At 46.2% G+C, this 17,550-nt stretch overlaps 1 protein-coding gene across 8 annotated transcripts in view; it reads right to left on the bottom strand.

Annotated features, from left to right (window-relative positions):
• The window catches only part of ATP8A2 (ATPase phospholipid transporting 8A2), a 592,801-nt gene extending 575,570 nt beyond the window's left edge, over positions 1-17,231 (bottom strand). Inside the window, exon 1 of one of the 8 annotated variants that reach the window (XM_070240119.1) lies at positions 17,000-17,231. Coding sequence is in view for 2 of the 8 variants with exons in the window: in XM_001492094.6 (XP_001492144.3) it covers positions 16,493-16,568 (76 nt within the window). In the remaining 6 variants the exon portion in view is untranslated. Of the gene's footprint in view, positions 1-15,670; positions 15,891-16,492; positions 16,740-16,995 lie in introns of those variants that run through there. The other 7 variants (XM_070240124.1, XM_070240123.1, XM_023621409.2 and 4 more) reach the window with 7 other exon arrangements.
• Between the last annotated feature and the right edge of the window lie 319 nt (positions 17,232-17,550).

The following is a 17,550-nucleotide window of genomic DNA, read 5'->3' as shown; positions in this document are numbered from 1 at the left end:
GTTGCTACTGATGAAGAAATAGAATAAGTAAATAGATGATGGAAGCATGGATGAATAAATAATGGAAGGATGGACAGAATAACAGGAGTCCAGGGTAGGGAGAAATGACTGCTGGTTGGAGAAAAGGCTTGGGCTGGATTTATCAATAATAAAAACGCAGACAAATCCTTGTATTTAGAAGTCTTCCTCTCTGATTTCCTGGTTCTGCCCAGAGTCAGAATATATCTTAGAAACTCATTCTATTCTACTTCCTGCCACTTCACCTCCAAATTGCTTCATCCTCTCCCCCACCACCACCTCCATCTAAATCTGCACATCCTAACTCAAGGAGAAGCGGGTAAATGGATAAAGAAATTGTGGTACATCCATACAGTAAAACACTCATCAGCAATACAAAGGAACGAAACCTCAGATGCGGATGAACCCCAAAAGCAGGAAGTGAAAGAAGCCAGACACAAAAACTACAGACACATGATTCCCTGTGTCTGACGCTCTGGAAAAGGCAAAGCTACAGGGACAGAAATCAGATCTGTGGGTGTCAGGAGCTGGGAGAGGGGAGAGAACTGGCTGCAAAAGGACATGGGAGAACTTCTGGGGTGATGAAAATATTGTGTCTTGATCGTACACAGCTGTATACGTTTGCCAAAATCATCAAGCCACAGTACACACCCAGAAAGAGTGAATTGCACTCTATGTAAATTATACCTTCATAATCCCAACTTTTTAAAAAGCCAAAAAATAAAAACCTAACTCAAAACCTCCTCTTAAAAGCTTAGCATGGCCACTCTCTGCTTCAAGTGTTCGTTTATCATCCTCGTAACTCATGCAGTGATTGATTATGCCTCGAGAGCGCCTCTACTATTATTGTCTTGAAACAGTATTTATTTGTTATTATTTCCTGTCCAGGTCTTATCTCCCCAACCAGATGATAAATTCCTTGGAAACAGGAACTGTGTGGTATTACACACCCTTTATCCACAACTAAGATCCAGCTCACTGCTTGACACGCACGCCATACGTGAGAAATGTTCAATACGTATTTGCTGACTTGAGTAAAAACCAGCTAATTAGAGATATTTTGGGTACTTCTCCTGCAATCCAAAATTGAGTATGATAAAGAAGCGTACAAGTGCCTTTCTCCATTAAAACACACCTTTCCTCGCAGCCTCTCAGACTGTCTACAGCAATCATTCACACACCTCACCCTCAGTCAGCTCTCTGGCTGATTTATCGCTGACAGAGGAGCCTGAACATTTCCCAGCAGCCCTGGCCCGAGGTGCAGACGCCCCGCAGAAAGTGCGGAGGCCGCGTGCTGACAGCCCCTTCTGCGTCTCCTGGTCTGTTTCCTCTGTGGACCGTTACTGCCTCGTGAGGCCCGGAGTTTTAGTATTGCAGGGGTAAGACACGACAGAAATAATTTATCAGATGCAACAAAATCACATTCCTATTTTAACGTCACAAAATCCAACAATTTCTATTTCATTCTCCTTACATCTAAAATGCTGGGATTTCCAATTTCCAAACTTGCCTATTTTACGACGGCCACTTTCCTCCCTGTATTCTCTCAAACGTCATCAAATTTAATTAACTATCTTAGTGAAGCTGCTGTCTGTCTTATTGCATCGTTTTTAAAGGCAATTTAATCTTTGTTAGCCTCTGCTTGGGGCAGGCAGTTTGTCCTAACTAATCTAAGCCCCGGGTTGGCTGCAGAATCTGTTTTCTCACACTGCGCAGCTTCGCCCTCCCACTGTAGCTGGTTCCCCTTGGTTTTCTCTTAGCCGCTTTGGTGCATCTATTTTCCCTCAAACCGGCAGAGACAACATGTCCTTCAGGCACTTTCCCTTCTACCCATCGCCGCCGCGTGGGGCTCCGGCGTCCAGGCCGCTCCTCCTGCCCACCGGCGCCCACGGCGTCCTGGAGCTGCCCTCCAGCCGTCGGGCCCCCTCCCTCCTGCCTGCCTGTCCTCCTTTCCTCCTTCCCTAATTCTGACGTTAAATAAGAAGATAACACAACCACGTCTCCACCAGAACAACACTGACCACAAAAATATTTGGAAACATTAGTAAAGAGAAAAGATTTTAATTAATGTATATATTTACATTACATTTAATACACAGAAATATTTTCAGATTAAAGAAAAGAAACATCTATCTTAAATTTTTCTAATTTAAAAAAACTCTTATAATTACAAAATAATCGCTAGAGCTTCAGGAAGTGACAGCTCACAGCAACGTCTCAGTTCCTTGGATAGTTCCCTCTCCTTCCAGCGGCGCCCCGCCCCGGGGACGCCGGGTCGGCTTCGTGATCTCTGCCCATTTCAGAGGGCAGTGATGCGCTCGCGCCAGAGGTCCTGCTGCCCGCCCGCAGCCCAGGGCGCTCGCAGGGGTGGGCGAGGGGAGCGATCGCCGCCGGCTCCGCCCTCCCGAGAGGGAAGCCGCTCTGCGGACAGGGGGCCCAGAGGCCAGCCCGCCCCAGGGTGCCCCGCAGAAGCACAAGCGATCAAGCGCTTAGAAATGAACATGTATGAACAAAAAAGGGAAACTTTAAGACTTGGAAAGGACACGTCCAGATAGACCCTGCCGCTCAGAGCCTTTCGAGCTATTTTCATTCCTGCCCAGCTTCCTGGCTGCTCCCTGCTGCCCTGAGAAACTCTCCGCAGTGTCTGGGCAGAAGCTCCTGAGTGTGTTGTCTCAGGTTTTTTACTGCCGCGGGCCCAAGAATGGAATGGGCCTGTTCCCTTTATTTCCAATGCTAGAGGAAGGGGAAATTTTTCTCCTAAGGGTCCACAGAGACAGTGATTTAATCCCGTATTTACAGGATCCGCTGAGAAGTCAGGAGGTCCCTGAAAGATGTGCTCTGTGGGGGAAATCAAAGTAGAAAAAAAAAGACACCATTAAATCATTTTAGAATCTGGACTTTATGAGGCAGTCTCATCTGTCATCCTTAGCCATGAGAGGAAATGACAATTTGGATTCCAGGAGGAAAAACAGCCATCCCTGTTAATGCTCAGACTATTACTCGGCTGAGCAGAGCTGTGGTGAAGAAGTGCAAGCTTGCCGCAGGTGCCCACTCAGCCTGCCCCAGACCCTTCCGGGACGCGGGCGGGGACAGGAAGGCCGGGTGACAGGGCTCTGCATAAGCACTGCCTTGTTCTAGGTTGACCAACGCACCACCACCACATAGAAAACTGGTTTTGTTTCACAGGAAGAGGCAAATTCTCCCACGTATTTGCTGATGTGAGCAGAATTTTGGAACGCTCTTTAAAAGTGAAGCCCACTACAACTGTCATTTGACTTTCCAAAGACACTTGTATCCATACAGAGAGCTCAGAGAAGTTAACAACCCAGTTACAGACGAAACAAAATGGAGAGCGTCAGGGCCCTGTATCCCTAGTATATTGTTCTTGAAATAATTATAATATCATATTAATGTCATGTTTTAATTATTAATTCTATAATAATTTGTAAGGAACACATTGTTTCAGATGGTGTTAAGAGCTTCACATATGCTAATCATTGAAGTCTCTCAACAATCAGTGAGGAAGGTGGTATCACTACATTTTAGAGAGGAGCAAAGTGGAACTGAAAGATTAGGCGACTAACTTCCCCACCAACACCCAGCTGGGATGTGTCGGGGTCAAAACTCAAAAGCAAGTCTGACTGAGCCGTCTGGTTATATCGCCGCCTAAAGACAGGACTGTTTCAGCCTGAGCTACAGCACACCTCAAACCAGCAGGGCGCACTCAGGTTGGCTTCCCTCTGCAACCAGCACACACGCATCTATGCAAAGACGGGAAGGAGCAGGATAAACAAGTCCCATGGCTGATGTGACACCTGACCCCAGGCCAGGGTTAACCACTGACACGGGGCCTTGGAGATGGAAGACGGACAGGCCACCCTGTTCACGGGACACAGAGGCAGACCGGCCCAGAGTAGCCCACTGGGCAGCGCGTCCAGCACCTGCACTCACTGCAGACAGTGCAATGGTCCCTGCTGCTCTGCTCTGGCCCCTCCGTGCACTCCCAACTGCAAAAAGGAAAAAGTGAGTTCTGGAATCACAAAATACTCAAGGTGCATGAACACCACGAAGAGGAGAAAGCACACAGAACTCACACTCAAACAACAAAGCGATCAGAAAAAGACTGAAGTGTCATTCATATCCTCCAGGAAATGAGTGAGTATTCAACACAGGAAGCAATTCCAGACTGTTATGAAAAAAGAATCAATCAGAGACCTCGGAAATAAATATACCATTGTTGAAATAGAAGCCAATAGATTCTAAAAACTAAGGAGAAAAAAAGAAAAGAAAAGAAAACCAAAGCTGAAGAGTGAATTACTGAACTGGAAGGCAACATCAAGCAATTCTTCCGAAATGGGCCATGAGGAGATAAACTGTATCAAAAGAAAATTAAGAAAGCTGGGGGAAGAGACAGAGCGCCAACAGCGGTCTAACTGGAGTTGCAGGCAGCGGGAGGGAGAACACAGAGGAGGCAATATTGACAACGTAAGATTCGAGAATTTCCCCCAAAAAGAAAGACACAATTCTCAGATTGAAAGAGCTTTCCAGTGCTGAGCATTTAACTAATGGGAAAAAAAAATACTTAGACCATCATATTGAGATTTGAGAACACCAAAAACAAACATATTAAAAACTAATCAAAAAGAAAAATAGCTTAGCTGCAAAGGAACAAGAATAAGATTGACATAGAGTCTTATCAGCAAATCTGGGAACAGGAAGATAATGCAGCAGCATCCTTAAAGCGCTAAAGGAAAAGACAATTTTGAGTCTAGGACTCTGTATTCAGCAAAACTATTGCTTAATTGTGAGGATGACATAAAAGCAATTTCAGGAACACAAAGAATCAATTTACCACTCACAGATGGTCACTGAGAGATCCTAGGGACCTATTCCAACATGAGGAAGGAAACACAGGGAGGCACTGGTGGGCAAAGAAATTAGTAAACACCTGTTAACTACTCTCTGGAGCCAGCTCCCGGGATCTCGGCAAGGCAGGGAGTGGGGGAGACAGTAAAACTGTGCCAAGTGTCTGTCTTCTTTCCAACGGGGGGCTCACTATGGAGAGGAAAGGATATATACCGACTAATTCTAGCCATTGTTAGGGGGAAAATAAGTAAATATGTGTATTCATAATTTAAGAGTGTCCTTTAGAAGAATAAGTTTATAAGTTTCAAAAAGCTAAGGAAAAATACTGTCATAGAAAACTTGAAACACCAAATTTATAATCCATGAAAGAAAATATTGATAAATTGGATTTTGTTAAAATTAAGTGCTTTGCAAAAGATACTGTTAGAGAATGAAAAGACAAGCCACAGACTGGGAGAGAATATTTGCAAAACACATCTCTGATAGAGGACAGGTATTCAAAATGTACAAAGAACTCTTAAAACTTAACACTAAGAAAACAAACAACTTGATCTAAAAATGGGCAAAAGTTCTGAATAGATGCTTAACCAAGGAAGATATACAGACAGCAGCATAAGAAAAGATGCTCGACATCACGTCACTAGGGATGTGCAAATTAAAACAACAATGAGATACCACTACTCATCTATTAGAATGGCTAAAATCCATGACTCTAACACCAAATGCTGGTGAGCATGTGGAGCAACAGGAACGCTCATTCACTGCTGGTGGGAATGCAGAAATGGTACAGCCACTTTGGAAGACAGTTTGGCAGTCTCTCACAAAACTAAATATTCTCTTACCATAAGATCCAGAAATCATTGCGCTCCTTGCACACAGATGTTTACAGTAGCTTTATTCATAATTGCCAAAAACTAGAAGCCACCAAGATGTCCCTCAGTTGGTTAACGAATAAACAGTGGGATATCCAGACAAAGAAATATCATTCAGAGATTTTTCTTTTAAATGAGCTATCAAGCCACAAAAAGACATGGAGGAATCTTAAATGCATATCACTAAATGAAGAAGTCAATCTGAAAAGGCTACATTCTGTATAATTCCAACTAAGTGATATTCTGGAAAAGGCAAAACTATGGAGACAGTGAAAAGATCAGTGGTTGCCAGGGGCTGGGGAATGAATAGGTGGAACACAAGGATTTTTAGGGCACTGAAAATACTCTGTATGATACTGTATATGACACATGTCATTACACATTTGTCACGGTGTGCCACTATAGTGCTGCCCTCACAGTGTGATACTACAGCACTGAATTCACAGTTAACATGGACATCATCACATCCAAGGTGTCATCTGCACTGCCTCAGCACAATACTGCTGGCATCGCCCTGGTATATCTTGTCAACATCCCATCCTGCACGAAAGACCCTGGATGAGGGACTCAGAACTACGGAATACCTCTCCTACCCTGGGTATCTTCAGTCACACTCTATATCCGTGCTCACAGAGCCAGGCTTTCTGCTGAAATATACCACAGACTATAGACGACACAGCTCTCCGTTATAGAGACTTACAGACCGAGAGGAAGTCTGTATACCATCCCTACAGCAAAAATGACCACACACCACTGATACATGACATCTGACTGCTGACAACAACACAAGTAGCATCTTGGTTACCAACACCATATTTGGTATTACAGCTGATAACTTCATCAATTTAAAAGAAATTCCTAAAAACTCAAAGGCGTGAACAATCTAAACAGTCTAGGGTCATCCCCTGATAATAAAGCCTACCCTGTCTTCTCAACAAGACTCAGTGCCACTAACCGCCTGATGCTGTTTGAACACCGCCTACTTGGAATTTTTCCTTTTCTATTTACTTCTTCCATTTTTCTGGGACACTCATTTGAGAAAGTAATACATTATAGAGAAAATATACACTAAGACGAAAATATTTTTAAAACGTGTTACTACAAAAAAACCAACTCAACTCCAATTAATGACTGGCCTCTGGGAAGAGCAAACCACTACTAAGATGCCCACTGTTTGCACAGAGGCTGTCACGTGGGCAGATAAGGTTTGCCTCTGCTGCCCCTAGCCTGTGCGGCATGTGGTCAAAGTTCGTTCAACCATAAACTGCAAGCGCACAATATTGGGAGATCCTCTCTGCAAATACTGACTGATAACATCGACCACAATCAAAGACTCAAGCAACGACATTTCTACTAGAGATTAGGTTCAAAGAAATATAATAGAATTTCACAGTCCTGTGACCCAGTTCATTTTCAAAATTAATTTTAGCTAGATATCTTATTCTGTGCCTAAGGGAGATTTTCACTCAACATAAGAGGAAGATAAAATAACCCTGAAAATAATACTGGAGTTTAAAGACACGAGCTCTCATCTCTGTCACTGTCCCCGGAACGCTGGGCAAGTTCTGGAATGTAAACTTTGATAGCCTCAGTTTCCTCACCTAGAAATGAGAGCATAGGACTGCTAGATAACTTCATTTCTGAAAGTCTGCAATTCAATGAATCATCAATCAAAAATATTTGGACAAGATGATCTATAATAGTGTTGTCCGGTAGAAATATAGTGCAAGCTACATATATAATTTTAAATTTCCTAGTTGCCACACTAAAAAAAGGAAAAAATACAGAAAATAATTTTAATAATACATTCTAGTTAACCTGACATAGCCAAAATATTATTTTGATATATAATAAACATAAAACATTGTTAATGAGATGTTTTACATTCATTTTTCATAATAAGTCTTCAAAGTCCAGCATGTGGCTTGCACTTACAGCACAGCTCGATTCTGACTCACACTTCTCAAGTGCACGGTAGCCACACGCGGCTGGCAGCCACCATACTGGAGGGCATAGACCTAGAAAGTGACCTTCAACTTGGATGACATCTGACTCTATAAAGTATTGCCTGCTCTGTGCAAATACCTTGGGCTCTCTGAAGGACAAACTATCTTTAGCCACATAATGATTATCCTCATAAGGAGGAGATCAACTCTTCTCCTTGCCCATCATCACAAAGACCTGCTCCCTCATTTCTCACCTCCCTGGTGTCCATCTCTCCAGCTTGTTGATTCCAGCTCAGCCGTGTTTCCCCGAGTCATTCTCTCTTTTCATCTCCCATGCTGCCCTGGTTCAGGCTCTCATTATCGCTCACCTGGAACAGCAGAACAGCCCCTAACTGTGCACTTCATTTGCCGTCTTCACTGACGCCCTGTGTTTACATCCAGCACAATTCATTGTTACCTGAAGCCCCGTTCTCAGTCACCTGTCCATACTGGTGCTCCCCTGTCCAGAAAAGCTACCTGAACCCTACTGTCAGAAAATCAGACAGTCCCAGAGTTAAATAGCACTGAATGAACGTATTTCCAAACATCAGGAGGGGTCGACATGAAAAGGATTATAGCAGACCCGGAGAATCTATTTCTAATATTTTGGCCAGTACAAATGAGCAGCACGGGCCATGTGGGGAGGAACACAGCAGCAAAGGCACGCGCTCTCACACTCGCAGCCATCGCGCCAGTGTAGACTCAGCTGCTGAGGGAGGCCCCTGAGACTCCAGAGGACAGAAGATCACTGAGTTTGTTTGCTAGATAAACAGTAACTTACCTCTTTGGGGGTTCAAAGATAAAAATCTTGTAGTTTTAAAACCAAAGCTATGTTTCCTCAGTGGACTAGAATAAAGAAAATGGAAAAGAGTCTTAAATAGGGATAATCATTATGTGGCTAAAAATAGTTGATAAGAAGACTGATCCTGTGGCCACTAACCTGAATGCATCATCAGGCAGTGCGCTGCTTTCTCCCCTTGAAGGGGAATGAACTTCTCCCAGCCATGAAGTTATCATTTAAGGCCCGGGAAGAAAGCAACTGTCTTTGAACTTAGGTTCTGGGATGAGATTCCAAACGTCAGAACAGAGAGGGACTTACTCCGTGGATTAATTTGCTTACCCTCATTTCCCATGTATCAGTCTCAGTAATGTGCTTAAAATATTGACAGTAATCCTGGGATCCTCAGTGCTGCCTATGGCTCACACAGTGTCTCCAGAGAGGGGAAGGGGAAGGAGCACCCAAACTCTCCCCCGAAATCTGTGAAATGTGACATTTGCTTATAATTTGGCATAAGATTACAAAAGAGTGGAAAATTTACTTGCCAAATGTAAAACCTCTAAATCAAAGGTAATCAGGATTAGATCACTTTTTAGGATGAAATATGAGCAAGGTAAGAGATGAACTGTCAGAGCAAGAGATTGACACACATAAACAATACACACGCACACACACAGTAATATGTGCGGCATATGGTAATATGTTGACGCAGTGAGCCCTCCACAATCATGGCTGTGAAGGAGCACTATCACTCCTGCACCCTCATGAACACATCTCGGCAGGTGGACCCAGGCTCCGTGTGTGATTGTGACCCTCTGCGCTGTCAGGGTATTTTGCACGTGCAAATACCCATCCCCACTTCGGCACTGCTCCGTCCAGTCAAGGGCTCTCTCCTAGGGCCTGTTTCTGTGTTTGCCCTTGATGACAATGGGGAGAAACTCCCAGGGTATGGATATGAGATAATTTTTATTTTTAGCCTTTCTTAATGATTGTTAATATTTGCTCTGAGCACTTTTACTGGCCTAAATGGATGTAAATAACATCTTGTATCCAGTGTGGTATTGACCAGAGGTTATATTTAGTAAATGTAAAGATCCAAGGAGGAAAGGTAAAGACCCATCTTTGAAGGTGCTCTATACACATCCTCCCATCAATGTTTGAGAACTTTTTGGAGAATAATTTTAATTTAATCCATTTGTCTAGCTAGCACCTCTGTCAGGTGAGAGTTTAAGAAAAAACATCCTTAAGTTTGCAAGAGTAAAATCAATTATTAAACAACTGAAGCCATCCCCTGAGGTGCTTACTGGCCACCTGTAGGGGAGAAGATGGCCTCGAAGGCAGGACTGCTTTGAATAAAAGGTGATACCCTTCAGCGACATTAGAGGATGAACACTCTACAATCAGAGTGCTTGGTGGGTAATCACATACACCTGGAGAAAGACACGAAAGGAACCCTTAAATTCCCCACTAAGGACTCTATGCAGTCATCTCCTGGTTAGGGCTCCAGCATTAGATTTAGACGGGAAAATAATGACCAGTGAAGTTTTTGCCCAGTCTGCTATTATGCAGGATAAGTGTCTCAGTGGAGAAGTTTACCTTGGTTGATGATGGGCAGCATGAGAAAGAGCTGACGTATTGTCAACATAAGCTCTGTCGCATCATAAAGTTCTCTGAATGTACAGAATCCTTAATGCATGCACTTTTATACACATTACTCACTAATCACAACAACCCACAAGGTACAAAATTTATTTTCATCCTCATCTGTAATAGAAGTAAAAAAAAGCTTTTTAATTTCATATAGGTAGCAAATGACAGTGTCAAAATTTGAATTCAATTCTCTCTAACACTAAAGAGAAACTTCCAAACATAATCTAGACCATTAGACCAAGACCACAACAAATAATCCATGACCAAGCTCGGTCAAATCTTTATTTATTGAGTACCCACAGGATGGATAGCACAGAAAATGGAAGCAGGAGAAATTAGACCCAGTTCCTTATTTATTTCCATTTAAGGAACAGAAAACAACAAAGAATGAATGGACAGTTCTCTTCAACTTAGATCTGATAGTGAAGCAGGCAGGGTGGAGACAGTAGAAAGCACACTGGATCCCGGAAATAGCTGGTCCTGCCGGAAATTAACCGGCAAGCGAACAACGTGTCTACGTTATTTTTCTCATCTGTGAAATGGAATTAAACTCTCCTTGAGATGTCGTCCAGCCCTCTCATTCTAACTTCAGAGTTCCTTGTACTTTTAGTTGCCCCAATTCTCATTCTCCCCTTGAAACTTGGGGCAGGTTATTATGGGAAAACTAGGTCCATGCAGGAACCCTTTTAAAACAAAACAAAATAAAAACACTTTGATGATCAGGAGAGGACGGAAGAGATGGATGGGTGGAGTGTGGGATGTGGAGGAGGACTCCAGGAAGGGTTTCTGGAAGATGTGTCTTCCTCCAGTTTCTGTATTAGGTCTATGTGCTTACTGCCTACCTGCTCCTCATTGCTAATCTTGTGTTCTTTAGCCAACTCCGTACCGTCAGTAAGACAGGGAGGAAGCTTCTGCACCAGATCTTGCTGACGCCATGCGCAGTCCATAGGAAACAACTCCCCCTTTCCTCCTGTCCTCGCTGCTCACCCCCACTCCACACACCCAGATACACAGTCACCCACTGCACCCCCCTACTCATCTGTGCACCGCCTGTGAGTGTCAACCGAGGCAGAATAAGAGAGTAGAGAGCACTCGTCCCTGCGTTTAACCCACCCCAAACCACAAGCGCCATGAATGCCCCTCTGCTCTGCTCTCTGCTCCACCTCTAGCCCCAGGAGCATGGCCTGGCATGGAGTAGGCACTCAATGTATATTTGTTAAAATCAATGACTCTGTTTGCACTCTGTCTCCCTTACTAGACTAAAAGGCTCCGCCTTGAGCGGACTGTAAGCTCCATAAAGGCAAGAGGATCTCCCCCTCTTCCTAGTCTGTGTTTCCACCCCCTGGTAAAATGTCTGAGACACACTGGCACAAACTATGTCTTGGGGAAAGGTAGACCTGATAAAAGTACAAATATGCAGTGAAGACAGTAATCAAAGATATCTCATAGGCAAGAAATAATAACCCTGGAATTATTTCACTAATTAGCATGCAGCTTGGCACATCATCTTGGAGCGGATTGTGATCTCCGACTTTTCACTACTAGTTGGTAAAAAACAAGAAGAACAATTTTAAGGGAGTACATCACCGTCTAAGTTCACCCCTGCCCCAGACCCTGCCAAGATGCAGCAAGCAGGAGGGAATGAGCCAAGCACAAAGCTTCACAAACACGGAGGCTCTGCTGTGTTATACAAATAACTGGGTACACTTTGATGGCCCCGAGGCAAACCCTATCAATGCAATTATAATAATATAATTCAAATGTCTTCATGGGAGTATATGACAAGACCTGAAACATGACAATTAACTACTTTCTTTTGAGGAAAAATTACTATGGTTTACATCTTTTTCATTAAACTTTTTGAGATCATTTTAGACCCACATGCAGTTGTGAAAATTAATATAGAGATTTTGTGTATCCTTTACCCAGTTTTCCCCATGGTAACATTCTGCAAAACTAGAGGACAATATCACGACCAGGCTATTGACATTAGGTCGAGAGAACATCCCATCACCACGAGGATCCCACATGTTGTCCTTTGCTCCTCCCCATCCCCACACCCTCCCTGACCCCTAACCTGCTCTCCGTTTCTGCAATTTTATCATTTCATGAATGTTATATAAATAGGATCAGACAGTATGTAACCTTTTGGGATTGGGCTTTTTTCGCTCAACACAATTCCCTGGAGATCCATCCAAGTTGTTGCAAAGACCAGCAGCTGGTTCCTTTTTATTGCTGAGTAGCATTCCATGGTGTGGATGTACCACAATTTGTCTAATCATCCTACCATTGAAGGAGATCTCGTTTTTGGCTATTACGAATAGAGCTACTATGGACATTCACGTGAAGATGAACATCCATTTCTCTGGAATCGATGCCCAAGACTGCAACTGCTGTGTCAAACGGTGGTGGCATGTTCAGCTCTGTAAGAAACTGCCAAACGTTCTTCCTGAATGGCTGTACCATTTTATATCCCCAGCAACAACGTGTGAGTGATGCAGTTTCTCTGCATCCTGGCCAGGATTTGGTGATGTCACTATTTTTTATTATAGCCATTCTGATAGGTGTGCCATGATCCACTTTTAATGAACACAAAGACCCAGAGACAAAAGGGAGAGACCCCACAACCACCCAGGAATCTTTAAGTATATTCCCGGTCCCTTGTGATTGTCTTAAGGTGCACAACGGATCAGCCTCCGCCCTTATGAAGCACCAGATAAGAATAGAAGAGTATTCCTTAATGTGATACAGAACAGCTACTAAACTCCCAGAGCAAATATCATACTCAACAGGAAATTCTGGAAGCATAGCCTTTAATATGCTAAGAGCAAAGCAAGAATGGCACTTCTGGTCAAACTTTTATGGGCAGTACTAGCAAATGTAATCAAATAGGGGGAAAAAAGACAACAATTATAAAAGGAGAAATGAGATTTATTATTTGCAGATAATAAGCATGTCTACATACAGAAAGTTAAGAGAATCCATAAACTATCAAAATTTATAAGACAGTTCACCAGGTTGTTGGATATAATATACAAATCCAAATAGCTTTCCTAGATACTAGCAACAACCAATTAAAAATGTAATTTTGGGGGGCCACCCTGGTGGCGTAGTGGTTAAGTTCACATGCTGCACTTTGGCAGCCCGGGGTTCACTTGAATCCCGGGTGTAGTCCTAGCACTGCTCATCAAGCCACACTGTGGTGGCATCCCACATACAAAATAGTGGAAGATGGGCACAGATGTCAGCTTAGTGACAATCTTCCTCAAGCAAAAAGAGGAAGATTGGTAACAGATGTTAGCTCAGGGCCAATCTTCCTCACACACACAAAAAAGTAATTTTTGAATAATCTCATTAATTCTAGTAATAGAAGAATCTTGGAATAAACCTTTTAAAATGCATAAAACCCTCAGGGAGAAAATTATAACACTTTAAAACAAGACATAAAAGAAGACAGAAATGACGAGAAATACCACATTTGTGGTTAAGAAGACTCAACATTTTTAAAATGTCTGTTCTTTCCAAATTAATCTGTAAACAATACAAATTTAACCCAAATCCTAACAGGATGTTTTTGTTTTGTTTTCAGAAGAGGTTCTTTTAAAAATACACATGGAGGAGTAAAGGACCAAAAAGAGCCAACATGTTTTTGCAGAATGGGAAAAGAAGGTGCCCAGAGCTTTGAGCGCTAGTTCTGGTGATGGCAATGTCCCACTCCTGGCTCCATACCTCTACCGACTGGGAAGAAGAGGGTTCAGAGCTCAGGACACTCCTGGGCCAACCCTCCAGCATCCAACCAATCCCCTTGCAGCACTCACAGCCCCACCACCTCTGTGTGCCTCCGTCATCTTCCAAACAGACCCCACAGGCCCTTCACCCAAGCTCCCATGAGTCATTCCAGAGAGCCCACACTATCCAGGTCCTCCCTCTTTTCCACACGGTCTATAAATACTCTAAGCAGACCCCCACCTCTTAAAACCTTCCTCTCTGTCTTCTGGAACTTGCAGCCTATCATCAGCAAGGTCCCCTACGTCTTCCACCTCCGGACCTCTTGCCTTCCTTGCTCTGCCCTGATGACCCTGCTCCTCATTGCTGATCTCAGATCACTGTCCCCTTTCTCCTGAGGAAGCCCTTACTTTGACGTTCATGACATCACCTGCATGACTGTGACAGTCTTAAAACAGCCCCTCTGGAACTTATATCCTCCTCCAGCTACTACCTGATTTGCTTCCCCCTCCTCCAACTGCTCTACAAAATTCACCCAAAAGAGTTTTCTGGACTTACTGTTCCCATATCTGTCCTCTTAGTCTCTCTCAAAGCCATCCTACAGACATTCTTCCCAATGATTACACACAAACAGCCCTTTTCAAAGTCACCAAGGACTTCCACATTGCTAAGGCAAATGGTCAGCTCTCCGGCCTCGTCTCTCTTGAGCTCTCCGCAGCATTCGCCACAGCTGACCACGCCCCATGGCCCGAGCGAGTGCCCCACCGAGCTGCTGAGCACCCCTCTCGGGGTTTTCCTCTGACCCCAGTGGCCATCCTCGCAGCCCCTTTGCTGTTGCTCTTGTCTCCCTGACCTTGAAATGTTGGAGTGCACGGGACTCTGTCCAAGGACTCCTCTCTTTCTGATCACCTCTATACGCACTGGTTACATAATCTGCAGAGCCCAGTGCAAAAGGAAAATGCAGGCCCCCTGTTCAAAAATTATCAAGACTTCCAAGACAGCAACAGCAGAGCATTAAAGCAAATGCAAGACTCCTCCAAAAACAGGGCCCTGTGCAACCACACGGTCACACACTCGTGCAGCCGGTCCTGCCGAGGACTCTAGAATTTTTCTCTCTGGTCTGGAACACTCCCCTGAACTCCAGGCTCATAAATCCCATTCCTGGCTCTCTAGGAGGTACTTCATATGTTCAAAACCAAATTCGTGACCCTCCCCTCCACAAAAAAGAATCCTGTTCTTTCTGCAGTTTTCTCCATCTCAGTAAGTGGTATATTCCTCCACTTTCTCACACCAAAAACCTCCGAGCCATCTTTGTTTCTCATCACTTAACCTCATATCCAAATCATGAGCGGATGCTCTTGGCTCTACCTCCCAATACAGGGACTAAACCCCCCCACCTTCCACCTCAGCACTGCCGCAGGAGCCATCTGGCCCTGGGTCACTGCGGTCCCCTGCCAGCTGGTCCCCCGCTTCAGCGCTGGCTCCCCACAGCCTAATCTCCACCTGTCAGCCCACCATCCTTTTATACTGGGATGTCCTCAAAATGAATGTGAAGGTGCCCTTAGATGACTCAAGTGTCAGAAACATGGGCCTAGATCACCTGAGAAGCTGCTTCCCGTTCACATTACTCAACTACAGAAATAGGAGAGGAGCAGTTTTATATGCCTATTTTCTCAGCACTAACCAACACAACCCCACAAAGATTCCAAGTGACTCCCGCTCCTAACCGCAAACCCTGTACCTTCCTCGTATCAAAGATGGACCTACAGACTTACCGGGTGTCCTGAAATGGTAAAAAATCTAATCACTTTTGAAGTTCCCTTTCAATTTTTCATTATCTAAGGGTCTAGGTAACCCGTCATATATCATAGTCACATAACACGCAGCTCAAAAAGATCGTGGTTTCTAAAAATGTTATATACGAGCCAAAATAGTCCCGGTGTCAAAGGACGGGAGCGGTTGGGGACGCTCTATTCGAAGCACGCGGCGGGGGAGGGGGCGTCCTAACGCCCAGGGTTGCGGGGCGTTTCCCAGCCGGGCGTGGAGGCTGCGCGGCGGGCGCGCGCTGGGGCGTGTGCGCGGGGCCCACAGTGAGAAACCCCCGTGGGAGCCTCGGCCTCCCCTCCGAGCCCCCAGCACACACCGCACGGGGCGAGGCGAGCTGGGCCCCGCGCGCACCTAACCGAGCCCACCGCGCGGGGCCGGCCGGCCGCGCTGCCCCCGGTCCCCTCCGCCCGCCGCATGGCCGCGCAGGGGCGCCGGGGCCTGCGCGCGGCGCTCACACACGCACCCACACGCTCACACACGCACCCACACACTCCCACGTCCCCTGCCCCAGGCGCGGCCCGGGGTCTCGGACGCTCCCCTCTCCCCGCCCCGCGCGGGGCACTGGGGCTTCTCGGCTTCGCAGGTGTGGCGGCGCCCGGCCCCCCAGGTGGGGACAGCGCGGATCCAGTGGATGCTCCCGGCGGATCCCGCGGCCCCAGACCCTAGGGAGGGGGAGGCCGGGCGGGGGCGGGGCAGTGTCACATAAGAGCCCGCTTCGCCCCAGCGCCCGCCCCCGCCCACCCTCCCGCCCCGCGCCCCTCCCCTCTCACCAACGGACGAGCGGATCCGCGACCTTCGGGGCAGGGACATCTTAAGCGCTTTGTCCAGGCCGGAGCTGCTGAGCATCTCGCCCCAGTCGGGGGCTACGCGGCCCCGGGCGAGCGGCGGAGGCTGCGCGCAGGGCTGGGCGCTGGCGCGGCGGCCCGAGGGCCATGGGGGGCCGCGCTCGGGGGCCGGGCTGCTGGCGCGGCCGGGGCGCCGGCGGGTGTGCAGCGGCCGCCGCCCGAGGCTGCGCCGTCCGTGCCGCAGCGGCCGCCCCTGCGGCAGCGCCCGCGGACGCCACCGCGCCGGGCCGGGCGGCGGGGGGAGCGGCCCGCGGCGGGGAGGAGCGGGAACGGCCCGCGGGACCGGGGGCTTTAGGGTGACGGAGAAGGCGATGCGGTGGGATGGTTGGGGATGGGGGCTGGGTGGGAGCTTTAGGGGGTCTCTTGCAGGAGACGGGCGCCCCTGGGGGTGCCGTTTTCTGGCTGTGCCCGTCTGCTGCCTGTTTTACCTGCCTGTCACTTGCCGTGTGCTGCGAATGTCTCGTGTGAATCATTCAAGAATCATAACTTCTTTTCCTTTTAGCGCTTTCTGTTCTTCTGTGTCCAGTTTGGTGGGATCTGTGTAGCTTCTTCACTGGAACAGGTATTTCTAAGGTGGCTGACACAGGCCCTGGAACTCAGAGGTCCTGGCTCTCCAGACTCCCGCCCCCGCCCCCACAACCTGCCTGGAATTCTAACCAGTGGCATGTTGAAGCTGTGAAAACCCTAGGGAACTCTTATTAAACCACTCCCCCCCACACACACACACACAACCCAGGACACACACTCACACTTTGTTCCATAGAAACATAATCATTGAGAGGCGAGAACTTGTCCAAGATCACTTAAATTGTTTCACGTGTCAGTTAATGTTTAAATTGTGCTTGGTCCTTCTGGGCACAGTTCCATAAAGGGGAAAAAAAAAAAACCAAGCTGAATCTTTTTAATATCTGATGAAATTCTGACCTCAGATGAAAAGAAAAAAGAACATGATTCCAGTAAGAGCCTGACCTTGCGTTTACTGG

The sequence above is a fragment of the Equus caballus genome, chromosome 17 (assembly GCF_041296265.1).
Source record: "Equus caballus isolate H_3958 breed thoroughbred chromosome 17, TB-T2T, whole genome shotgun sequence".
NCBI lineage: Eukaryota > Metazoa > Chordata > Mammalia > Perissodactyla > Equidae > Equus > Equus caballus.
The sequence above is the reverse complement of the archived record's forward strand: the minus strand, read 5'-3'. Positions and strand labels throughout refer to the sequence as shown.